General features: G+C 38.5%; 1 protein-coding gene across 2 annotated transcripts in view; it reads left to right on the forward strand.

Moving 5' to 3' along the window:
• TBC1D4 (TBC1 domain family member 4) overlaps positions 1-25,986 on the forward strand; it is a 173,517-nt gene extending 147,531 nt beyond the window's left edge. The window contains exons 11-20 of one of the 2 annotated variants that reach the window (XM_063425922.1): positions 22-171; positions 4,709-4,869; positions 10,455-10,664; positions 13,255-13,410; positions 16,235-16,393; positions 17,630-17,874; positions 18,323-18,482; positions 20,120-20,289; positions 22,446-22,622; positions 24,229-25,986. In XM_063425922.1, coding sequence (XP_063281992.1) covers positions 22-171; positions 4,709-4,869; positions 10,455-10,664; positions 13,255-13,410; positions 16,235-16,393; positions 17,630-17,874; positions 18,323-18,482; positions 20,120-20,289; positions 22,446-22,622; positions 24,229-24,462 — 1,822 coding nt within the window. In that variant the 3' untranslated portion in view covers positions 24,463-25,986. The remainder of the gene's footprint in view (positions 1-21; positions 172-4,708; positions 4,870-10,454; positions 10,665-13,254; positions 13,411-16,234; positions 16,394-17,629; positions 17,875-18,322; positions 18,483-20,119; positions 20,290-22,445; positions 22,623-24,228) is intronic. The other variant, XM_063425927.1, reaches the window with a different exon arrangement.
• Positions 25,987-26,831: the final 845 nt, after the last annotated feature.

Consider the following 26,831-nt stretch of genomic DNA (forward strand, 5'->3'; position numbering starts at 1 on the left):
TCTGTCATTGCCAATACCCAGCCCTGTTCCAATTCTCCGACGCATTCGTAGTGCGAGTGAGTCTTCGTCCTCCAGTCTCCCCTCATCTTTTACTGCCCCTTCTTTCCTGAAAAGCTTTTACCAGAGTTCAGGGAGACTCACCCCACAAACTGAATACGATAACCCGAAGAGGTGAGAGATCCCCGCATTGCATTATCTATGTCTGATTGCGGCTGGCTGACAAATTGGAATGCAGTCATAACATCGTCTGCTTTGGAACTTCTTAATTTTACCTTAATTGGTCTGACAATGGTAAAATGTTCATCGAGAAAAATAAAAAAATAAAAACAGATATCTGGTAGACAAAATAAACATTTGAGTCTCCAAATACCTTGGTCTAGCTGAAATCCAAATGAACATTTTACCAATCTATTTACATCTAAATAAAGGCACTAATAACTGACTTATTGCAAGGCTTATTTTGCAGAAATTGTTTAAAATAAATAAAATAAAATGTGATGTATTTAGCTGTGCTTTAAAACCGTTATAAATGGCAATGTAAATTTGTTATGTACTTTAATGTACAGAGCCTTTCTCAAGCCTATCTTGAGAAAGGCACTGAAGAACTGAAACGTTGCCAGGTGGTGAGTAATAAAAGTACCTTGAGTGCCTAGTCCATTAATTTGTAGCTACTGTGGAGTGGTTCTCCGGATTGTATGAGCGCCTGGTGAGGAATTCAAGAGAGGTGTGTGCCATTAATTTTATGCTCAATAGTAATCAGTAATATGTAGAACCAGCTCAACTGATATATCAGGATTGGTTGTGATATTCAGAAACATCCTGGTCCTCGGACATTTGAAAATTTCATCCATCATTTTTTCATGCATTATCTTCATAATATAGAAAAAAGTTTAGATTTGTTTTGGAACTCCCGCTTGGTTAGTCCCATTTAAAACTGGTTAAACATTTATTTTTTTTCGTTTTTTTTTAAAGTATGTTCTAGTGAAAATAATAAGCACTCTTGATTTTAGGAATCCCATATGTTTATTGAACACTCAGAATGCACCTAGTGTGTTTCCGTGTATGGTCATGTTGTTTATGCCGGACAAGGAAGAACCATTGTTCTCGGAATGGTTGCCTTGAACTTGCATGCACATTAAAAACTTGGCTGTACTGTATCAATTCCACCCTGAAACTCTGATACTTTTCTCGTATTTATCCAGCTTTAGATATGGCAGGTAAAACAATTATACACAGAAAGTGAAAAATGTATATACCTATAAGTCTAATGTTTTCCAAATATCGGTCTCAAGAACATAGTCTCGGCATAGCCATTTTACTCTAGGGTGCAGAACATGTATTATTTTATATCACAACAGAATCAGAGATTGGAACCCTTGTAGAAATTGGAATAGCAGCAGTACTTTTTAATTTATAATGGCCCTTAATGCTGGTTGGTGGACTGTACACCTACCTTGGGTTATTTAGGTTATTTTCAATGGAAGGGTAAGCTTGTACTGTTGGGGTTGTTTTCAATCCATTTAATGTTAGTATAACATCTTCATTTAAACACATGTGAAATTCCACACGTCTGGGCAGGCATTGCACCAAATAAGATTTGTCCTAAGTGGGGCACACTCTAGTGGTTTCTAGCTTATATTTATTGTCACATATTGAAATAAACTAGATCAGTTAGTTGGGGACTCTACATTGTTTCCAATAATCATGGAGAGGAGGTTTCCCACCTGGCCTGATAAAAAATACTAGCCACCACCCACGACAATTCATGGACCATGGGCAAACCGTGTTTCACATGCCAGTGCGTTAAAATCACCAAAATATTATTCAGAATGGGAGTTTGGGTCAGTATAAATTAAGTCGTTATTTTCCCTGTAATGCCATGGTAATTCTATTTGGGGTCACCCAGTTCAACTGTAACCTGATCATAATCCTTTTTTTCTGCTTCTTTGCTGCATATGAACCACTTGTTTGACATTCACAGGAAACTGATAATGAGCTGTGTTTTCTGTTTCACTAAACGCAGTTTATGTGTAGGAGAAGTGAAAGTTCTAAGCACCGATCCTGTGAATAACAATTGAAAAAAAACTTAAATTAGATGTTTGAGCTCGTTCTCAGAATAAATGCCTTCATAGAATTTTATAAACGGCTAAATACAAAGTTGTAAATGTCATATTTTTTCTGAGAACAAGAAATGGTCTACAAACTACATGGTGAAGCTCTTGCTTTTGTAGTTTATTGTTTAGGAATCCCTCATTGTTGCCTAATGGTATATGTCATCAGTCTTAAAAGGACACTAGAAGCAGGCCTACCTTTAACGCGGGGCAAACGGGGGGCCCAAAGCAGCTGCCCCATGGCCCCCGCTGCCCTCAACAATTTTTCCCCCCATGGGCCCACCGACGCAACCTGCGTCCTGCTTTTCACCAGCACTGGGAGATAGTAATGGCCGTGAGTCACTTCCTCACACTAAGGAGAGGAGCTATGTGGGAAACGGAGGAGGCAGGGAGGAGGTGGGCTCCCAACAGCTTCAGCCTCCAGTGTGGACACCGGGGAAACCACCCTCCAAGGTAGGAAACTGGAGGGTGGGTTTAAAAGTGTAAATTTGTGTCAGTATGTCTGTCTGTCTGTGTGTGTGTGTGTGTGTGTGTGTGTCAGTCTGTGTTTGTCAGTGTGTCTGTCTGTGTCAGTATGTCTGTCAGTGTATGTGTATGTCAGTATGTTTGTATGTCTGTGTCAGTATGTCTGTCAGTGTATGTGTATGTCAGTATGTTTGTCTGTATGTCTGTGTCAGTATGTCTGTCAGTGTATGTCAGTATGTTTGTGTGTGTGTGTATGTCAGTCTATGTGTCTGTCTGTGTCAGTATGTCTATCAGTGTATGTATCTTTGTCTGTATGTGTATTGGTGTATCTGTGTCTGCGTCAGTCTGTGTGTCTGTATCTCTGCATGTGTGTCAGCGTGTATATCTGTGTACCTGTATGTGTTTCAGTGTGTGTGTGTGGCAGTGTATGTGTATATATGCATACATCTCAACATTCAAACGCCAACACTACACACAAAGAGACCCCTGCATTCAAACTTCAACACTGCATATAAACATACTCCCTCATTGAAACGTCAAAACTACGTACAAATTTAAATATCAATACACCCCTGCATTCGAAAACCAACACTACACATAAATGCACACATACTACATTCAAACGCCAACACCACATTAAAAACACACCCCTACATGCACATAAACATACTCCATACAAAACATGCTTACATTCAAACACTGCTCAGTGCGAAACACAACCCTGCAAGCATGGAAAAATGGTAGAGCCCCATCTGTCAAAGCATTGTTTGAGTTTCACGACAGATAGGGATATACCTTTTGGCCACCCTTGCGGTAGGAGGGCCCAAAAAAATTCTCACACCATGACCCTTTCTAGTTTAGTTCTTCCACTGCTTTGGGTGGGAGGGAGCAGGGCCCTGGGGGTCCAAGCAAACTGTTACCCAGGGTCCAGCCCTGACTACAAGTACCATAACCACCTACTCAGAATATTGCATAGGTTATGATGCATGGACAAACATTTCTGCACTTATTAGACTGCCATTCTCAGACTGGCTTCAGAGGAGGAATTTTTATTTTCTCATTTCCCTTTCCAAATCGGTTCAACTTGTGCATACAGTATGTGCACACTATAGATAAATGATCACGGTGTGCATGTCCCTAACTGATTTCTCATAAATGAAAATGCGAGGTTCTGGATTGGTGGATCCTCTTCCTGGTCAGGGAGGGAGTCTTTCTGTTGCTGCTGCTTACCTGTAAATTGGAGTATTTGCATTTTGTTTTCATGTTTGTAAATGCAGTAGCTATATAATGTGTTAAAAAAAAATGTGCAGGTCACTTAAAAAAAGAGTTCCTTTAAAGGAACACTATAGTCTCAGGAATACAAACGGGTATCCTGACACCACAGTTTTGAAATTGCCATTTAGGCGTTTAGCCCTCAGTGTTTTACTCGCCTTTTTTTCTGCACTGCACAGGTCTCCTCACAGCTGGTCCCGCCCCCGCTCCATCTCCTTGGCTGAGATCATTATTACTCCAATCAGCATCTCCTCATAGAGATGCATTGAATCAATGTGTCTGGAGATGCTGAACATCAGTGCTGCCAATTGTGCAGCACTGACCCAGGAAGCACGTCTAGTGGCTGTCTGAGTGACTGTCACTGGAGGTGTTACTAGGCAGTAATGTAAAGAGGCAGTTCTTACATTAAAAAGCCTGCAGGGACATACTATACATTAAGCTTTAGTTGTTCTAATGACTATAGTATCCCTTTAACTATTCGGTATCTCACATATTTCTGTTTGATGCTGATAGCCGAATCTAAATTTTTTTTTTTTTTTTAGCACAATACTAGTAGAGAATTTTTTTGTGAAAGGCATGATTGCTTAAATGTGCTTGGTTATTATTTTTTTCTTCATACAAATCTCTCTAGTTAGCGTGGTTTTCTTTCAGATAGGTTTAATCACACAGTAGAAAAAAATGTGACAACTGTTAAATGGTAATTCTCAATAAGTATATGTGGAAAGAATTAACAACCCTGTAATTTTCTAATGTATAGATATAATAAACAAATTAAAATCACTTCAAATGTTATCAGTTTTTAAATATACTTATATTCCCAATATCCCCATATGATATATCTTACTTTTTTATGTTGTCAGTGAATGTGAAGGGAGAAAGAGAACGCTCTCTACATGCAGTAACGAGTCCCTAAATGCTAGTGCTGGACCTGTCACCCCTCGTCGAATCTCGTGGAGGCAGCGAATCTTCCTCAGGGTTGCTTCACCAATGACCAAATCTCCCTCAGATATGCAACATAAAGGTAAGTCATGAAAACGAATACTTTTTTCTTAGTCCGTAGTGTTCCCAATCAAAATGTTATAATTTTTTTTTGCAAAGTATTTCTGTCTTTAAGAATTTAAACCAAATTAGACCAATAACAGTAACAGTAATGGCTTACCTTTACTCTTTTATGTGTCATATTACCTATATGTTAAATCTTAACCTATGGGTTTAAAATATAGGTAAAATATATAGCTACTGTCATATTATGTCTCTAATGACCTCTTATGATTGTTCTGTATTTCCTGATTATTTTATAAGCTTGGTTTGCCTGTAAATGTCTTTCCACCACTGTTAAGACCTTACCAAGATGGCAAAGCAAAGGTCAAAGGGGTCATTTAAAAACCAAATTGGAAAATGCTTTAGAAGCATGTAGAGGTTCACCTAACTATTGCAAATTTAGACCGACATGCAAGTCAAACACACGTGGGAGTCTCAGATTTCCATGCAGTATGGGCCCTTTTATCCAACTTCCTCCTCCAGTGAGGTGGGTGTGCTGCGGTGCTTTAAATTATTACAGGTTACATATTACATTTCATTTATTTAGGTGTAGCCAGATAACATCTAAGAGGTAGCAAACATTTTGAAGTGTTAGATTTTGCTGAGTGGAATCAGGATGCCGGTTTGTATCTGGAGAAAGATGGAATGTAAAAGGAAGTTGAGAATTCACAATCCTGCTTTCCTGTAGGGAATGAGGGAGGAGGGGTTGGTGTGAGGGGTGGGGATTACAGGATTTGGTGTGATACTGAAACATATTGGAAAAAATATTCTATATCCGTAAAAATGAATAATGTATATGTATACACACAAAGAAAGTATCAGTTACAAACTATATATAAAACCGTCACAAGGCATACATTACTAATAGTTGCAAAAGTGTTGAGAATATTGAGGAAGATGGGTACACCAGTGTGGAATTTCGGTCTTTAACCCCTTCCCGACCGCAGACGTATCAGGTACGTCTGGCAGAAAACAGTCCATAATGACCTTGGACGTACCTGGTACGTCTGCACCTATTTTGAGCTCTGGAAGCTCTGATAGTATAGCAGTGATGCTCTGCATTTGATGAGTGCCTTGAGGGGTCCTGGCACTCAGTGCATATATAATAATATATATAAAAAAAAAATGTAAAATAAATAAAATGATCAATATTAACCCCCCCTCCCCCCTTTTTTTTCTAAAGGCAGTGAATCATGGGGCTTCTGGGAGCATCCCTAGCATGCCGGATCATAAGGGGCAGGCTGGGGTCATCCAATCACAGCTTGCCCCATTAGCAATTTCATCCCAAGTGTGTTCCCCATTTCTCTGATTAGTGTGGATCTGCCTCCCTCTCTTCACTTGTGTTTTAGTGAGAGAGGGAGAGAGATCTGTGGTTTAGCTAGAGAGATTTAGGTATTTATAGGTAGGGATTTGTAAAATCTTGAGACCCAAAGGCTCTTTTCAGAGCCATTAACCCCTGTCTTGCCAGTGATCACTATAATCACTGGCTCTTGCACAGCAGCACTTTTCTGCTGTTTGTGCCTTTTTTTTTTAGGGGTTCATTTTTTTGTGATCTTTTTTTTCTTTTTTGAGACCCAAAAGCTCTTTTCAGAACGATTAACCCCTGTCCTGCCAGTGATCACTATACAGATCACAGGCTCTTGCACAGCATCACTTATTTTGCTGTCTGTTCATTTTTTCAGGGGTTATTTTTTTTTTATTTTTTTTGTGTGACAGGTCACTAAGTAAAGTGATTGTGATCATGTCACATGGGTCACTGAAGTCAACCCGCGCTGAGCAGTCATATGCCACCCTTGCGCTAGAATCTGACGCGTCTATGTCAGACTCTGACCCTGATTTTGACCCTGCCAGGTGCTCAGATACATCATCACTAGATACAGTGATGTTGTATCTGTGCCTGCTAGTCCCCCTGCCAGAAGGAGACGTGCTGCTCCAGCTGGCAGAACTGCTGAGGAGTGGGTAGTGCCTCATTGCCAGAGGCCAGACATCTCATCCTTTACTGCAAATCCTGGCATTAATTTGGATGTCACAGGATTTAGCCCTCAGCCGTTTATGGAGGTGTTTCTGGGTGATGATGTATTAGGGAACATTGTCGCCCAAACTAATTTATATGCCCATCAATTCCGAGCTACAAATCCGGACTCTTTTTTGGCAAAGCAGCAATGGGCCCCCATCGATGTGCCAGAATTTAAAAGATTCTGGGCATTGACTATGCTGATGGGCATCATAAAGAAGCCCTCCATCCGCTCCTACTGGAGCAGTAGCCCCATCTGCTCTACCCCCATTTACTCCCAATGTATGTCGAGGAAGAGGTATGAAATGATTCTGCATTTCATGCACTTCAGCGACAACAGCCTGTGTCCCCCTAGGGAGCATCCCCAGTTTGACAGGCTGTATAAAATCCGCCCCCTGATTACCCACTTTGCTGCCAGGTTTGCAGAGGCTTATACACCTGGAAGGAATATATGCGTGGATGAATCCCTGATGAAGTATAAGGGAAGGCTGGGATTCAAGCAGTATGTTCCTTCCAAGCGCTCTAGGTATGGTGTAAAGATGTATAAGCTCTGTGATAGCGAGACTGAGTATACTCAGGCCTTCCGGGTGTACGAGGGAAAGGATAGCCACCTTGACCCTCCAGGTTGCCCAGAACATATGGGAACCAGTGGCAAGATTGTCTGGGACCTGATATTCCCCCTGATGAACAAAGAGTACCACTTGTATACTGACAATTTTTATACAAGTGTCCCTTTGTTCAAGCTACTGTACTGTTTTGATACACTAGCTTTCGGCACAATTAAAAAGAACAGCACAGGTTTCCCAGGACATCTTGCACGCACCCGGCTATGAAGGGGGGAGACCTCAGCTCTGCGCCAAGAGGAGCTGTTGGCAGTTAAGTACAGAGACAAGAAGGATGTGTACCTTCTTACCACCATCCACACTGAGGGGACTGTGGAGGTCCCTGTACGTGGCAGAGCTGAGAGAACGAGGAAGCCAGTGTTCATCAAGGCCTATAACCGTCATATGGATGGGGTTGATCTGGCAGATCAGCTGCTGCAGCCCTACCTAGTTATACGAAAGACAAGGGCCTGGTACAAAAAGGTTGCAATCTACCTAATGCAGATTGCAAGCCACAACGCTTTCTTGTTGTTCAAAAAAGCAAACCCCGGGACGCAACTGAGATTTTTACAGTTTCAGCTCCAGATCATTTCGGGGATTTTGTACTGTGATGCACCTGCTCCCCGGGCGGTGATGGGAGAGAGCAGAGTTGGGGCTCCACATTTTATTTTTAAAATTCCCCATACTGCGGCAAAGCAGAATCCCCAAAAAAGATGCATGGTCTGTTCTAAGAGGGGGCAGAGAAAAGATAGTGTATATTACTGTCCTGATTGCCCTGGACAGCCTGGACTCTGCATTGGAGACTGCTTCAAACGATACCACACGCTGGTCCATTTTTAATGTATTTTTTAACATTTGCCGTTCAGTTTTTTTTTTTGGTGTCTTTTTTTTTTTTTTTGGGGTGGGGGGGGGGGGTTGTTACATTTACCCCGTGCATGGGGGGCATGGGTGTCCTTAGGAGGCCTCGCAGAAAACAACCCGGGGTGTTTTCTTGCAATAACCAACAACGGGCTCTCCTAAATCACAGTCAAAAAGCGGTGTGCGTGTGTAAAATTGAGGATTGAGCAGTTACCTCCACACACGTTCTTCAACTTTTTTTATTTTTTGTCTGGCTAAAAAAAAGTTGCATCAAAGCACTCCACGTGCAATACCTCGGGGTGTCTACATTTCAAGTATGTACCCTTTTGTGGCGATATACAAAACTGGGGTATGTGATAAGCCCCAAGCTAAAGATAGGCTTATCTGAAGACATACTCTCAATTTCAACTCAAATTGCAAGTCATACAATTGTAACCGTACCTTCCCAAAATCCTGGCAGACCTATGCATGGGGGGCATGGGTATCCTAAGGAGGCCTCGCAGAAAACAACCCGGGGTGTTTTCTTGCAATAACCAACAACGGGCTTTCCTAAATCACAGTCAAAAAGCGGTGTGCGTGTGTAAAATTGAGGATTGAGCAGTTACCTCCACACACGTTCTTCAACTACTGTGGGGTGTCAACTTTTCAAATATATGCACGCTCATGGCAAGAAAATACATTGGGATATCTGATAAGGCCCCCAAAAGGAAGATAGGCAAACAAGATATGTAAAATTTGAAAAACGCATATCAGACATTTTGCTTTGCACCCCCCAGTGAACCCGACAAACGTATGCATGAGTGTTATCGCTGCACTCGGGAGATGATGCCAAGTACATATTGGGGTGTCCTTTGGCAGTAACACCTAACAGGAGCTTAGAATCTATGCCCAAAGTAGAATGTGTGAGTGAAAAAAAACACCACAAAAACGTTTGACAGAGACTGGTGGTAGAATTAGTGCATGTAAAGTGTTGAAATGCCACCATGTGAAATGCCCTAGGGTATGTACTTTTCAAAAACATAAAGTTTGACGGAGGTGAATTACATTGGCCGGCTTCAGACATGTTCCAACTGGGACATGGGTGCATGATGGCCAGCTGTGTTTTTTTTCATCATATTTTACTTTTGTTATTCTAGTAAATTATATGATATGATGAAAATAATGGTATGTTTAGAATGAACATTTAATTGCGAGAAAAATTGTATATCATATGTATGGGTACAGTAAATGTGTAAGAGGCAAATTACATCTAAACACAACCACTGCAGAAATGTAAAATGAGCCCTGGTCCTTAACGGTAATACAATTGAAAAATGGCCTGGTCACTAAGGGGTTACGCAAGGTAACTTATTTAAAGGAATACTATAGTGACAGGAACACAAACATGCATTCCTGACATTATAGTGATAACATATTTAATTGCTTACAGAGGATATTGCATAATTTTTGAAATGTTTAATTTTGCAGATCCTAATTCCTCTTCACTCTTCGTACCTTTCAGACCCTTGCCTGTGCACATTGCTCTCCTCCTGTACATTGTGTCCATTACTCTAGCTTTGTATGGCATATCTCTCCTTTCTGCTCTATCTGTGCCCATTACAATACTGCGTTTGTTCACTTTAACTCACTGTGCTCACATTTCACCCACTGTACTATTTTATTCATAGAATATATTATCCCTGTTTAAGTTAAGCCTGTGTTTGACTATGATACATTTAAGTAGTGGCACTAGTCAGTATTTTAAACAGAGCTGTTTATTTAAAAAAGAAGTAGGAAAAGGGCTTTGCAAGGTTTTATCTGGTGTTTTGTTTACACGTGTAACTGCTAAACAGCAGAGCTGTAAGTCATGTTATGGGAGCTTCTGTTAGGCCTTCATAGTTAGGTTAAAAAAAAAAGGGGGGGGGGTCTATAATTATCATTAAAAACAAGAAGTGTAAACTAGGTTTATTTTAAACTGAGAAATTTTAAATCAGGAAGTCTGTTTCATAGTGTGGTTATTCTGCTTATAAACACTGAAAGGTCAGAGCTGGAAGCATAGCTGTAGTTTGTTCCGTTACAATACTGTTGAATGCAGTGTCTCCTATGTTCTAGATCATTTAGATGGGAGTGATTTGCTGCCACTGTCACCTCTTCCTACTACTATGGAAGAAGACCCTTTGGCTTCCGTTCTTCAAGAGGAAAATGCTTTGGTTGACACTGATGGGAAACGAAATTCTGAAGACCTTCAGAGATTGTGGAGGAAAGCAATCCATCAACAGATCTTATTACTGAGGATGGAGAAGGAGAACTTGAAGCTTGAAGGTTTGTTAATCTTACAGAGAGAATATGTCTATAGCTGTCTGTAGAGAAAGATAAAAGTGATCATGAGCAGCACTCATTATACGAGACAGTTCTGTTTTGGATCAAAATGCTCTTGTCCATTTTCAGGTCATGATTTCCTTCTTTTCCCGAAGCTCAGACTCTTTTGTGTGTAAATTACCGAGCCCCACAGGAATACACAGTTTGTGAATGTCCTATCTGTAAGAGTGTATATAGCATTTATTTGTGATAATAACTTGCATATGTGGATAGCACTGCTACATCACCTAAAACGTCCCAGTATAGTCATGTGCCTAAATATATACATCAACACAAGCGCCTTTCTTTGGCTATTTGGACTGTTGGGAGATATCTACTTAGTAGCTAAAAGCATTTTGTTCTGTCATTACATTGCCACATCAAACCCATTGTGCTTTCATTGGCCAAAATAATTCAGGTTGAATATTATAGATTTTTACTCTTGGCTAAAACATGACCTTTATGTGTTTGCAGTTGAGAATTTCCATGGCCCTTTACAAGGTTCCAAGTTGGTGTGGTTTTGTTGTGTCCTATGGAAAAACCGTAGTATCACTCACATTAACCCTTCCTAATGTCAGACATTAAATGGACTTAATACCCAGAAAACATTCAATTAGGCAACATTAAACTGTACTTATTGTAGGCTTACACAAACAGAACAAAAATGTTTGTTAATACATTTGAATCAACTTCTGTGGAATTATTTCAAGAAGTATAGGTGCAGTGATTCTGTCGTTTACATAGCGCAGTTAAATGTACCTCTACTGACTGTCTCCCTCTGATTCTCCAATCCAATGCTTGTGTATGAGACAAGCAGCAAGGCAGAAAAAGACCAGATATAAACTGGGAAATCTTTAAAGTCACATGATTGCTATATTTATCATGCCATTTTTTTTCCTGATCTATGATTCAGAGAAGGGGTTCCACCTAGTGGTTAGATTGTATTTTTGTAATAAATGTAAGGGTTTGAATGGTCTGTCAACCAGTTGTAAAACAAAGGTCTAAATCGAGTTTTACCCATTTCATAAGAATCTTATAAAAATAATATATTCTGGAGGTCAACTGGTTAAATAATTTATTTATTTATTTTTTTATAAACTCTTTGTTTTCAAAGGTGCATAGATAATGTAGCATACAGATAAATAACATGTTGGTACATCATTTACAGTGGTTCGCTTAGCGTTGTCGCTGTGTTCCCAGTAGTAGTAATGTTGCAAGCTTCTAAGCACATACGGTTCAGAGTATTTCTCATGTCCAACATGTATATCATTTTGCACAGTTTTCGTTTTATAACGGGTAGGGGTGAACTGGGATGCGTGGTCATGAGGTCTTTCGGGCGAGAGGGGGGCAGATGTGTGTGTTCTGCTCCCCTATGTTCTAGCTTCTTTTTTTAACGTTATCTGTTCCCTTTCATGTTGGGTTTGTGAGGAGAGGGGGTACAGAAGAGAAGAGGGGAGGGATGGTTTCAGTGGTTAGTGTAGGTACGTTTGATGGGCTTTGCTGCCAACCCTTTCAGTTCGTTAGTGAGGGGGAAGGGGTGTTCTCTCTGTTTGCGCCCTCCTTGCGTGTGTTGGGTTTTGGCTATTTAGTCGGGGGCATGGGGTAAAGGCCAGGTGTCCTCGGGGGTGTGTTCCGTCATCATACGGTTTGGTGTATCGCCTCTGGTCCTGTTATCAGGCCTTGGCGGTCTGCTACCGTGTCGGTTGCGGGGTTTGCACCGTGAGGCTACTCTGGGGTCCTAACGGTTTTGGGGTCCTAACGGTCCGATGCTTTGCCTCTAGGCGGATGTTCGTCTTGGGTGGGACGCCACTCACTACTTGTGTTCAGTATTGATAACTTTCTGCATGGAAGGAATAGAATAAGGTGGGTGATACACTTCACTGTCTGACTGATTGGCATTGCACTTGGATCTTGCACGGTTGCTGCTCACTCTTTAAAGGATCTTTTAACATTAGGCAGCAATTGTGCAAGATCCAGTCTCCAGGAAAGTCAGATGGTCAGGTTTTAATTCTGTGACTAATCCACTGTCATCGGCATATCATTATTGCTTCTCTGCCATACACTGTGTCCATCTTTCTCTATGTACTTGGTAGTGTGGGCAAGTCTGAAGGGGGCAGATATGTATATTCATTTTTTGTTCTCCAACATTGTATGATTTCTGTGAGTGGAAAGTGAGTAGATTCATGGACAGCGGTGTTGGTGAGCGCAAGCAGACAATGAATCAGAGGTGTATTTTTAATTTATTTTTAATGTCAGTGAATGTAGGGCTGTTTGCAATTGTTTTGGTTAATGAAACTTTACTGGTTTCAATGAACTGCAGCAAAGAGTTCCAATTTGACTTTACTTTGTACATAACATTAACTCACTCAGTGGGATTAGTTTGGATTTCTCAAGGTCAGTACCTCATTGTGCATCTGGAAATTTAAAAACTTTGTTGCGTCAATCTTGGTTAACTACTGCACGTCTGTTTCTGTTCATTGTGATAAAAATATTTACTTTGTATAGAGTCTAAAACTAATCCATATATTAATTATTTGGGAAATTGTGTTTTCAGCCAGCAGGGATGAGCTTCAATCAAGAAAAGCGAAATTGGATTACGAGGATGTTGCAGCATGCCAAAAAGAAGTATCAAATCTCTGGGATAAGAAGTTAAACTGCAGAACAAAAATCCGTTTTGACATGGAGGAGATCTATGCAACCCTTAAAGAAGGTCCTGACAAAGATCTTTTTTCTTTAAGCTCTCACTATGCTTTTCAGCCTTAAAGGACCACTATAGTGCCAGGAAAACAAACTCGTTTTCCTGGCTCTATAGGGTCCTTGGGTCCCCCTCCCGCCGGGCTGAAGGGGGAGGAAGGGGTTAAATTCTTACCTTTCTCCAGCGCCAGGCTCCCTCTTCCGACGTCTTCTGCTGAATGCGCATGCGCGGCAAGAGCCGCACGCGCAGTCAGTCAGTCCATAGGAAAGCATTCTCAAAGCTTTCCTATGGACACTGGAGTCTTCTCACTGTGAAAATCACAGTGAAAAGCGCGGAAGCGCCTCTAGCGGCTGTCAATGAGACAGCCACTAGAGGCTGGATTAACCCTAATCTACTAAACTGCTATGTTTACAGCTGCAGGGTTAAACCTTAATGGACCTGGCACCCAGACCACTTCATTGAGCTGAAGTGGTCTGGGTGCCTATAGTGATCCTTTAACCCCTTAAGGACACATGACATGTGTGACATGTCATGATTCCTTTTTATTTCAGAAGTTTGGTCCTTAAGGGGTTAAATGATGACTACCACATATTGATGTCATTAAAAGTAAACTTTAGAGGAACGATCCATCTAAATATCAACTTAGGAGCATTCGACCTATTATTGGGTGCCTTTTGAGAAAAATAGTGCATGCTATTACTACTTAACACTGTCAACACCAACCACAGAACTATTTTCTCTGAAAATGCAGTATTTACATTAAAAAGCCTGCAGGGGCAGGCTATACTTCCCAGAACAACTACACAAAGCTGTAGTTGTTCTGGTGACTATAGTGTCCCTTTAATTGAGTTCAGGCTGTTATGGGGATGGGTGTGAGCCTTTACTATTTTAATTTAGCTTAAATGTGTGTATCTGTAATTACATTGCAGCATTTGTCTTGCAAGCTTTCTGAAATGGTAAAAATAATCTGTACAGAGGATGTAACTGTGTAGTATTTATACAATACTACAAACACTCAGCGTGCAGATTTAAAAAAAAAAAAAAAAAAAACTGCTTTTAAATGTGTAATTATTCTTCCAGATATAGAAATAATGTCACACAGTGTACATACAGTTGTGTGTAGAATTCCTGCCTGTTATAAATATTGTATAAATATGCGTCACAGTTTGTGTAGTAACCAGGCTAGCTAAATATGGCCCTCCGTTCTGCCTGGTTTGCTTTGCCCTTTACAGTAATAGCAGTCTTGGTCTCTCTGTGGTGTAAAGAAAACAGATATGTGTTCCGCTTATAACATTAGTGGAATGCTTGCAGAGGCTGTTTCTTTATTTTTTTTTCTTTGCTTTTATTTTCTCTGTGAAAAAAAAATGTAAAAATCAAGCCGACATATATACCGTACGTAATTTTCGAAGGCCGCTGCTGTCTGTTTAAACTAGCACCAAATAAAAGTTGTAAAGCGAGTACATTATCATTGATCTTTACTGCTGCAGACAAACGTATTGAGTATAAGTGTTTATCACAAAAATGATATATAGAAATAGTGTTTTTGGAGAAGGAACTCTGAAACCTTTCACAGAACAAATTTCATCAGAATGCTCAAACTGCCATGCAAGTGGATAGTTTACTTGTACTGATACAATCTAAATCTTATATCTTCTTAAAAACAGAGCCTTATCACTGTTTTCTTATATCTTAGACCGTGCACTACTTTTGTAATTCATAGCAGCTATAGAATAAAGTGGAACTGCCATTGCTCATTATTACAAAATTCAATTGCTAACTCGGTATGCATTGTCCGTTTTGATTATTGGTGGTGGGGGGGAGGGGGGAGGGGGGTAAAAGTATTTCTTTTTTTGCCAGAATGCACAGCCACGGCATGTAATGCAGATTTGTTTAACCACCATGTTTCTTTGAATGTGCTTGTGTACCTACTGCTCTATGGAAAATATTCCTGAGCGCACACACTACATACATCCCATCATTTCAAATGGACAAAAAGGGACACTTTATTGGCAAGGATTGTCCCTCCTAAATAGGGCCACTTGGGATGTATGATATGCTAACAGAGCACTTTTGAAGAAGATACCACTGACCCCCAAGTGATGAGGAGATAAGTGTGTTTTTTACTTACCACCTCTGCACTCTTCACACTAATATGTGCTTCAATACAATAATTGCTGAGGCAAACATTTGAGGAACTGTCACTTTCAGAGAAATGGTCGTTCCTCCGAGGCACAGAAAGAAAGCGGCATTATTTTGTAACTGGGATTATTGATCTTTATCTGTAATCTGATATTTACAGAATGCTGAAATATGTGTTTGGATTATTTGTTGAGTAATGCAATTGTTTCACAGAGGCTCCGCCCATAAAAAAATACCATTGCATCAGCTGAGCCAAAATCATAAAGGGAATTTTTTTGCAGACCATGAAAATTTATTTTGGCAAATATTCTTCACTTTTTAGATGACTTCCCCATTGGTATCTAAGAATGTGTTATATTTTTTATATTTTTACAATATAGATCAGGGGTCCTCAAACTGTGGCCCTCCATATGTTGCTGAGCTACAACTCCCATGATTCTTTGAATTACATAGATAGACAGAGAATCATGGGGGTTGTAGTTCAGCAACATCTGGAGGGCCACAGTTTGAGGACCCCTGACAGTGCTACGGAATGTGATGGCGCTATATAAATAACATAATAATAGATAAAGCTATTTTCATTTATATTCATGCATGCTTCGAATACATTATGAAATGGTAGGACAACATTTTCCCGATTTGATTGTGTTGGAACCATCACAATTATTCATACATCTGCTTCTTTGTTCCTCCTTTTTAGGTGTCCCTAAAGGCAAGCGAGGTGAGATATGGCAGTTCCTTTCCGTGCAGTATCGTCTACGGCATCGACTTCCTAACAAACAGACGCCATCAGATGTGTCATACAGTGAACTCCTAAAACAGCTGACAGCTCAACAACACGCCATCCTCGTTGATCTGGGTATGTCATTTATTCTAACCATGATTGTGATGTCATTAATGTGAAGATAAAGCAAAGATAGAAGTTTTGTTTCATTGTGAAGTAATATTTTATAAAAAATGGCTTTTTAAAATCATATTAACAAAAGTGTATAGTCTGAGCTTTCAAGCTCTGGTTTTAATGTGCAGAAGTTTTACAAACCGCAATCAGCAGTTGTTGTTGCCAAGGGGAAACACTATGTAACATATTACACACTACTTGAATTGTTGTTACAGTTTCTGCTTTTTAGCTATGCACATTTTTTTTTAAAGATAAACTTGTATTTTAACTGTAATTTGCCTTAATTGCTTACTCAAGATTTATTAAAATAACATACAGATTCTAGCTATGTTGATAAGTACTCCGATATCATCATGGGCATCAGCAGTGGGATAATTACTGTCTAGAGGATTTGACAACATTGCCCACTCCCTGTACTCACATATGCTATGCATTCAATAATGGAGCATAGAGAGGTCTCCTTTCTCACTTTCACTGCACTACAAAGGAGAGGGCCAAAGTAGGAACAGATGTGCCAGGCAGCCACAGTTAGACCCACTCTCTCCCCGATTATAATATGTAATGATCCTATTGTCCATTAGGTCTAAATCAATTAACAGTGCAAAAAAGAAAAAAACATTACTGACATACACGTAATGGGAATATTGCTTCCCTAATTTGCTGCTCTCCAGAAAACACTGTATGCACAAAAATAATCTATTATATTAAAAAATGTTATGCACTTTTACAAACAAATGCAAGTTCATCTTAAAATAAATCAAAATGTTCACCAGTCTATCAGTCAATTCTCATATAGACAAATGGAGACTTCTAGTGGTTGCTTCCCAATGCATTTCACCAAATGACTTCATCAGGGTTATATACGCCCAAGAGATATGTGCACTTTACATACCCAGTAAAGTAATATAAATGTAGGGGTAATAGTTGGCTAATATAAATGTAGGGGTAATAGTTGGCTCCATCCATTAGCTACATCAGATTGATATCTAATTAGTTCACAATTATCCAATATGAATGCAAACTTTACAGTAGGATAGTATTCTTCGAATTGAGCTAAACAAGCATAAATAAGCTAAAAATAAAATAAACCAAAAAAATAACATTAAGACCCCTTATATTTACAAACATAAATCGGTTTATAAATCTATTTGTATATTGGTCGCTGTTTTAATGCAATGTGTTTGTTTATTTATTTAGGAAGGACTTTTCCAACACATCCCTACTTTTCCGCACAGCTGGGAGCAGGCCAGTTATCACTGTATAACCTTCTCAAAGCATATTCGCTTTTAGACCAGGAAGTTGGCTATTGCCAGGGAATCAGCTTTGTGGCTGGGGTTCTTCTTTTGCACATGAGTGAGCGGCAAGCCTTTGAAATGTTGAAATTCCTCATGTACGACCTTGGTTTTCGAAAGCAGTACAGACCAGATATGATTTCACTACAGGTACACAAATCTTCATACTATCTGACTATGTATTTTTGCTAAATTTCACCTATTTTATTACATCTAATACTTCTTACAACATGGTTGCAGTCGGAACAGATTTCTTTTTACTGAGTACCTTGGTACACCACAAGTAGTTTTGGAGCTAGTTATTTATCCATATTGATCAAATGAATAAAATCACAGTAATCAATGTTCTAAGTTGATAGATCACACTATAACCAGTTTATTACTATTATTTGCCTTTTAGTGATATTTTGTCTGATAGATTATATTGGCTCTTGGACATGCACGGTTTTACATGTAGCATCTGCATTGTTTACAGCAGATCTTGCTAGACAAGTTCTTTGGGATTTTAAAGATTACAAACAAATTATAAAAGTTTGCATTTGTGAACCCACCTATGAAGCAACATCATTGTCATTGCAATACATTTTCCTTTTCTCAGATTCAAATGTACCAACTTTCCCGTCTTCTCCATGACTACCATAGGGATCTCTATAATCACCTGGAGGAAAACGAAATCAGCCCCAGCCTCTATGCAGCACCCTGGTTTTTAACATTGTTTGCCTCGCAATTTCCTCTTGGCTTTGTAGCCAGAGTTTTTGGTAAGGTTCCAAATCAAACTATGGTTAATGTCTCAGAACTCATTTGTCTTGACTTTGGGAGGTGGACAAGAAAATGAACTTGAGCTACCACGACCTGCTGAATTTCTTAAATTTATACAGAATGCACAATAAGCCATCAGTGCACACAGTTTTACATTTTTCAAGGTTTCTTAACACCTTTCTCAAGTGAAAATGATGTTACACCATATGGTAATTTTGTGCTTTACCCAAAACTATATCAAAACACACCAATGGTTGACTCATGATTTGTCACTGGGTTAAGGTTTTGAATCCTGCTTTATCAGAAATAAAAATGATTTTCTGAATGTAAAACTTAGTTTGAGAGGTGTGTGACATTTTAGAAGCAAAATTTTAAACTAATTTTCTTATTTTCTGTCTTTTTCACTATAGTTTATATATTCAAATTAAAATACCAAAACATATTAATTTGAAACCATTTCTAAATGAGAACCCACTGAAGTACATCACATACATGATGCAATATACATTTTTTTTAATAAACATGAGTAATGGAAATGAACTAAAAATACCAAATTTAATGTTGAATCTTTTCATATCTAAGGGAAGAGACATGCATCATGGCAATTTTAAATCTGTAGTTATTGGCTTAATTCTCTCTTAATCCCTTCTACTATGTATTATTTTTAAATATATATCAGCCCATGCATTAGAAAGTTTTAACAATACATTATTAGCTCAGTGTGATTTATCTTACCATAATGTTATATGAGAGCTGGCTGATCGGGGTATACAATTTTTTAGAGTGAAGGGAGCGGAGGGCATTAATACTATTAGGATATTTCTCACTAGCCAGTAAATTGTGCTGATTCAAAACATAGACTAAGATAGCCAAGCTAGAAAATATAGTGAAATCGAAAATTTTTCCATTACCTAATATTGCATTTTTGGTTGTTATTCAACCACTTTTAAAGGCACACTTGTTCTTTGTGAGCAGCCTCCCATTTATACCAGTGATTGTTCCTTAAAATCTTGTAGCATTCCATGTCTTCATCACAATGTGGTCTTTAAAGGGACACAACTAGATGTTATGAATGCATCTTACTATCTGGTGCCTTGAAAACCTCCTTAAAGACCTGATGATAGCAGGAACACATTCCATAATATCCATAGGTAGCTTTGTAGAGATCCAGTAAGTATGCATGGTAAGTGAGTAGGACAATCATTGCCAGAAAAAGGTCTTTAAATACTAGATTGTTAGAACACATTGGTCATTGTAAAGTGAATTAGTACTCAGATCAACATTCATTAGTACTTCATAAACTTCACCTAATAGTCATACATGCTGGAGCCATAATAATATCCTTGGTGCCAGGAGTCTAGATCAAAGTAGCAGACGTGATAAGTAGGACAGAGATTATCACATTTTCTTTGTGTAACTTCCATGATACTGGACTGCTAGTTGTTATTCAGTTCCTTGGATTGACTTTGTTTTATGTTGGGTAAAACACACCACTGAACACTTTATCAACGAAAATATCCATGTCATGGAAAGAGAAACATTAAACATATTTCCTGGTAGAAAGGCAGGTATTTCACCTGCTTTTATTTTTTATATTACTTATATTTGTCACACATCGTTTTTTTTCCCCCTCCAGATATCATTTTTGTACAAGGAACTGAAGTCATCTTCAAAGTAGCCCTCAGTCTGCTCAGTAATAATGAAGAACAAATTATGGCATGTGAAAGTTTTGAAAGCATTGTAGATTTCCTGAAGATCAGTATACCTGATATGACAAAAGCTACGATGGAAAGAATTATCACCCAGGTATGGCAACATTTTGAAGTTCTCAAAAGTTTTTAAAAAGTGAACAAAAGCTGTACTGTTACTTTAAAAAAAAAAATACAAAAAATGTATTGTGTATTTTTGTGTACCATAGACAGAACATTAGAGTTTACAATAGCCTAAGTGTGTTTGCTAAACATGTATACAAATGTGGCTGAGAGAAGTTGGTGTCACTGTAAGTATGTAATTTAGACGGGAGATGGAATTTCCAGTTACAAATGAGGAGATAGGTGTAGATTATGATGAGATGTGGAATGGCAAGATAAAAGAAATGGGTCCCGTTTCAAGTTAATATCTGCACGTTTGATACCCATTAATTTTTCCTAGTTGAAATAAAGGTTCTACCTATATAATCTATGTCTTTATTGTGGAGAGACAGTAAAGACAGTAGGGAAAGTCAGTACTTGACGACTCATCATTAAAAGGATTCGATGAACATGTACCATCATCTTTTTCTCAATTTACTTTGCACAGTTATTTCCTAAAGCACTAATATTTACATATTCATAGTTGGTGGAATGTTAATCAGAATTATAGACCTTATTTGGCTTTTGTCGTCTTTTACCTTGTTGATCACGTGTAATTAACTGTGTAAAATGCACAGTAGTTCTTTATGAATTTTATGTACAGTAGTTAATATTTGAATGCTGGTAACAGTGTGGCATATTTCTGAAAAACCCCAGAACGACACAGCAGTTGAATTACATTTCCAAATAAGACTCTATAGCTTTCTGGAAATAAAAGGATATGGTTCTCGATGATCCAGAGTGGCCAAATGCAGTTTATATAATGAAAAGGACCAATCCACTTCAACTTCAGTGATATCTGACAGGGGAAAATAGCACCCTTTTAACCAACACATCAGCATTTCTCCAGCTGGTCTTTCTGGGCTTGTGAAAGACTGCTGTATGAACCCATATGTGGCAGTGTTCCCTGTTAAACTCCATTGAATTTGATACGGTGTGTTTGTTCTTTTTCTTCATATATAATTATGGCAGCAGTGACATTTAACCCCTTAAGGACACATGACGTGTGACATGTCACGATTCCCTTTTATTCCAGAAGTTTGGTCCTTAAGGGGTTAAAGAATGGTAGAACCTGGTGGCCCACAGTGTCAGCTATTGGGTGCTGTGAATATTTGTGATGCTGGCTAGGCAGGGGAAACTGGATCTAATGTCAAGCAGGGTATTGTTTGGGCATGATATCATTATTTCTACAAATGGCACGGACAACTTGTTTTACTCAATGTAAACAGGAGTTACTTTCTGCTATCTTGCTATCACTTAAAGCCAGTTTCTTTAACAAAGGGGCCACTATGGAATGCTGCTATGATTCATCAATGCAAGACCAATTTAGAGTCAAATCGATGTTTGTTTGTTTAACACAATATTTTATATATTTAAAATTGTATATATTTTTGTTTATCCATACAAAGCAAGCAGCCCAATCCTTGCCGTGATAACTACCCCTAGTTTTTCCAGTTTAAAGAGACTTAAGGTGGGAGCTGATTGTCCTTACTCTTTAATGCATTAAGGAAATATTTCTTTAAAAAGTTATTAAATAAACAATTCATTAAAAAGGTACAATACATTTCTCTTATTACATATATGAACTCTTTCCCCCAAAGTAATTCAGCCAATACTGTCATTCATTAACCACCATGAATGAAACTACTTGCATTTTCCCTGTTTTGCATGAATTGAGCTATTATTGGCTGAACACATGGACAACTACAATATGGTGCCTAGGACAGCAATGAAAAAGACCCAATAACTTCCTATGGGCTTGCATGGTGTGTTGTACAGACCTGGAAAGGGTTTAGTATAGTTTCTGCTCTGCGACAACACTGTGCAAGTGGAAAGGGTTTATAGTAGCAGCAATGTGTGGAACTGGCTGCAGCATGATTTAAATGAGCAAAGTATACCTAAGTAGACAGATGTTGGGGGTTACTTGCATCCCAAGATGAGAGAAGCTTTGGTAGTTTGGTAAACAATGTGTTTTTTTATTTACAGCGAACCGGGCCTAATGAATATATTATATGAAACTCACAATTTGTAAAACTACTGAATTATGTACATTGTTCATACATTTAATAAGTCTCACACTTTAGGAAACAGCCATTCTCATTTTCCTTCCAGGTGTTTGAGATGGATATATCCAAGCAGCTTCATGCTTATGAGGTTGAGTACCACGTACTTAATGATGAGATGCTGGAAGCTTCCAATCCTAGTGATGATGCAGAATCATTCCAGAAGCTTGAGAAGGCAAACCACCAGCTAAAGAGACAAAACATGGACTTACTGGAAAAGCTGCAGGTAAGTGGCCATTAATTGTAAATGCTTCTCTATTGAGGCCCAAATAATTGATCATTGAACATCAGACTTTTCATGTATGCATGAACATTGACCATTTATATCCCCAGGTTATTCATAAACATGAATAATAGACAAGACGTTTGATGAGTGTCTCTCCCTCTTTGGTGGACAGTAGTTACGCCTATTGAAATGCATTAAATGTGGCTTAACTTGTTTCTTTATGGCACCATATCCATATATAGGAATCTGTATGTTTAGCATTTCTTTTGGAAACGCTGCACATACACTAATCTGCACATGTGTGCCAGCATACGATTCTCAGCTGCCTAATGTCAATTCTGTGCATAAAATACGTCTGTTGTCAACTTGCAGATTGCTGGCAATGGACATTCCCAAGCTTCTTCCTTGCAGGCAGTACCTCTAAGGGGCAGCATTTTTCATGCCTCGCAATAAAACCGCTATTATTAAAAAAAATAAAATAATAATAAATAAATACAATGTCCCACTCCCTCTCACCCTCCCCATGGCAGTTCAGATTGCACACATGCACTCTGAGCGAGCAAAATGGACCAGTTACAGTCTTCTCTGCGATTGGATTGTGTGAGGCCATAGCTTAATTAAAGGACCACTCTAGTGCCAGGAAAACACTTGTTTTCCTGGCACTAGAGTGCCCTGAGGGTGCCCCCACCCTCAGGGTCCTCCTCCCGCCCGGCTCTGGAAAGGGGAAAAGGGGTTAAACTTACCTTTTTCCAGCGCTGGGCAGGGAGATCTCTGCCTCCGATCCTCCTCTGTTCCGCCCCGTCGGCTGAATGCGCACGCGCGGCAAGAGCTGCGCGCGCATCCAGCCGGTCGCATAGTAAAGCATTTACAATGCTTTCCTATGGACGCTTGCGTGCTCTCACTGTGATTTTCACAGTGAGAATCACGCAAGAGCCTCTAGCGGCTGTCAGTGAGACAGCCACTAGAGGATTTGGAGGCTGGATTAACCCTATTATAAACATAGCAGTTTCTCTGAAACTGCTATGTTTATAAAAAAAAATGGGTTAACCCTAGCTGGACCTGGCACCCAGACCACTTCATTAAGCTGAAGTGGTCTGGGTGCCTAGAGTGGTCCTTTAAGGAAGGTGCATACAAGGCAGTGCCTGAAGCTTCACCTACCGCTTCACCTGCCGCTGGGTTCCAGGTAAATAAAAAAATATTTTACTGGGAATTAATAATAACATTTTGCATAGTAAAAGTTCTCCCCTTCCCCTAAAAAAAGGTTGGTGTAACCCTTTAAATAAATAAATGTGTCAGTATACTGTTAATACCCATTTCCTGAAAAAATTTAAAATAAATTAAAAGTAAACTTGGGTCACGCAGAATATATAATGGAAATTGCATTAAATTATATAAAAATGAATCACAGACAACTAATTATTTGGTAGAGAAGACACCTCATTTAATTAATTCAAGCAACATTTAAATCACTACTATATAACAGTGATAAAAATAGCAGACATTAAAAATGAAGAGAAAAAGTGTCCAGTGTTTTGTGTGTGATATTCCTTTAGTTATGCCATTTTATGTATGTCATGATTTTTGTTTTCCATTTCCCCCAAACTAGGTAGCCCACACGAAGATCCAGAACCTGGAATCCAATGTGGAAAACATTCTCTCCAGGGAAAACAAAATGAGAAATCTAATCCGATCTCTGGAACAAGAAAAAGCAGCTTATCAGAAGATTGTGGAGCAGATGAGGAGATATGTACCCCTTAATGTACTGACAGACTGTGAACTTTTACTTAAAGATGTCAACTGTAGCCCAAACAACAAAACAAAGCCAGCAAATAAGCAATAAGTGCAAACTAATGCTGTTTGGATGCACAGCAAAAGTATTTTTTTTTTCTTTTGAAAACCAAAACAAAGACGACTAAAAAGTGCATTGATGGAGGACAGGCTGCTAAGTGCCAACCTGGCATTTACTTTGAACCTGCCTATTACACTACTATTACTCCTAAAGAGGCCCCGGGGCCTGGTGTTACATTATCACTCAGCAAATATGTGCAGTGACATTGGGAACATTCCCCAAATTATCTTAATATGCAAGCTCTTGACATTTTCATATATCTATAAAATCTTAAAGGGAAATGCATTTTTTAAAATTAAACGGTCATCGGAATTTACCAGTAAGAACCTAGCCATTGTTCAAGTTTTCCTCAAATTTCAACCATTTTGTCTTTGTCGAGTGAATCTATATACATAGGAGTTATACTTGAAAAATGAACATAGTTTTCCAAAGAACAGCATGTTTAACATGTCTGATGAGAGAAACCTGTATAAAACTTTATTTTGTGCCTGTCATTGCTTCTACTGACATTGTCTGATACATTTGTATTACTTTGTAAAACAATCACTACATGACTTTGAAGACGGGACAATGTACCAGCTGTATGGTAGGTTCCATGGATCTCATATCTTATATTTGTAGAGGAAATACAATTTCTAATCTGTTGTCCAATTGCAATCAGCCCATAAAAAGGAAAATTAGGATGAAAATATTTTCTTATTTAAATGCAACTTAATGAAAAGGAAATTGATAGATAATATTTAGAAGGGTATAGGTTAAGATGTGTGCCATTTTCATTTTCTCAAGTCAGTCGATGATTGAGCCGTAATGATCTTGCCCAGAATGCAGTGCACAAGCCACAAACCATACTGTTAAATGTATACAACAAATAAAGATTCCTCCAGTTGGCGTAATATCAATAATTCCCATTGGCCGCAATTGGTAATAAATACTGAAGAAGAATGTCCAATATTTCGTAAAGGGTTATCATGTAGGGGTTCAACATTGAGTTTAAGGAAATAAACTATCTAAAAATGTATATAAAAACATAGAAGGATGCATGTGAAAGGGCTACAAATGGCAGTAATATTGAGCTTCTGAGACTTGGGAGTATTTTAAGATTTACCTTTTTGTGTTTGTCCCATGGGACATTGCATATAGTAAACTTAACAGCCACGAGCAAATTTAATTATACCATTTTAATTTGAATTATGTATTTAAATGTGGGTTTTGTGGTAACTACTGCCTTATTTCTTTTTTTTTTTTTTAAGACAAATGTTGTTGATGAAATAACAGGTTTGGTCGACATAATGGGGTGGCTTCCATCCAGAAGAGATAAGAATATACGATAACTTGTCAAATCAGTTAATACATTATGATATGTCTTTTTTATTTTACCGTAGGTTTACCAGTGAATTTGAGCATTTTACACTAGTTGATGTAACACTGTGTAAGTAATGATTTATAGTATATTAGAGAGGTTTCTATTTTTAAGTGCTGTCTTATAGGAGAAAGCCGCATCATCTTAATCTTTAACCCCTTAAGGACCCATGACATGTGTGACATGTCATGATTCTTTTATTCCAGAAGTTTGTTCCTTAAGGGGGTTAAACAAAACCAGATACATTGAGAGACACCGCTAAATAGTGATGTTAGGCACATTTCCTACCTGCACTGCCTTTAAAAAAAATCACTAAAAAAATCAATTGTAAATGCTGGTAAAATGATGGTGTAATGCTGTTCATAATAAAACATGTAAAAGCATAAGAAATAGCACATTAAAAATAATAACTATAAAAGTTGCACAACAGTCTTTTGAAATACCGTTTAATTACAGTGTATAATAAACTAAAAAACATACATGATATAAGAAATAAAGGAACATTTTTCATTTAAAATATTATGCAAATGACATAATATAAATACATTTTCCGCTAGTTTTGTTTTTTATTTAATTACCACCCAAACTTTGAAATTACCCTTCACTGAACCAAAATAAATAAATAAATGTTTTTATTGTTTAATGTTTAGTCTAAAAAAATGGCACATTGCTGGTTATGTTGGCATGATAAAACATTTGTTTTTAAGACCACGTTCGTCAACATAATACTTGAGACATTTTTGGGTAGCCTATTTTTATTATACATTTAATTGGTGAATGCTTGGATACCTGCGTGTTTGGATGGGTCATTTTTGAAAGTTTGAATGCCTGCCTTCAGCTGGTAAAGTCTGTGTTATCATATTTTCAAAGCAATTAAATATTTGACACAATCTTTACAGATTATTTCCAAATTTTACCTCCTATAGAGCTGCCTTTTATAACGGATTTGTTTAGTTGCTAAGTTTGGTTAGTGGTAAAATGTAAGATAATGGTTTGAAAA

This window comes from Pelobates fuscus, chromosome 1 (assembly GCF_036172605.1).
Source record: "Pelobates fuscus isolate aPelFus1 chromosome 1, aPelFus1.pri, whole genome shotgun sequence".
Taxonomy (NCBI): domain Eukaryota; kingdom Metazoa; phylum Chordata; class Amphibia; order Anura; family Pelobatidae; genus Pelobates; species Pelobates fuscus.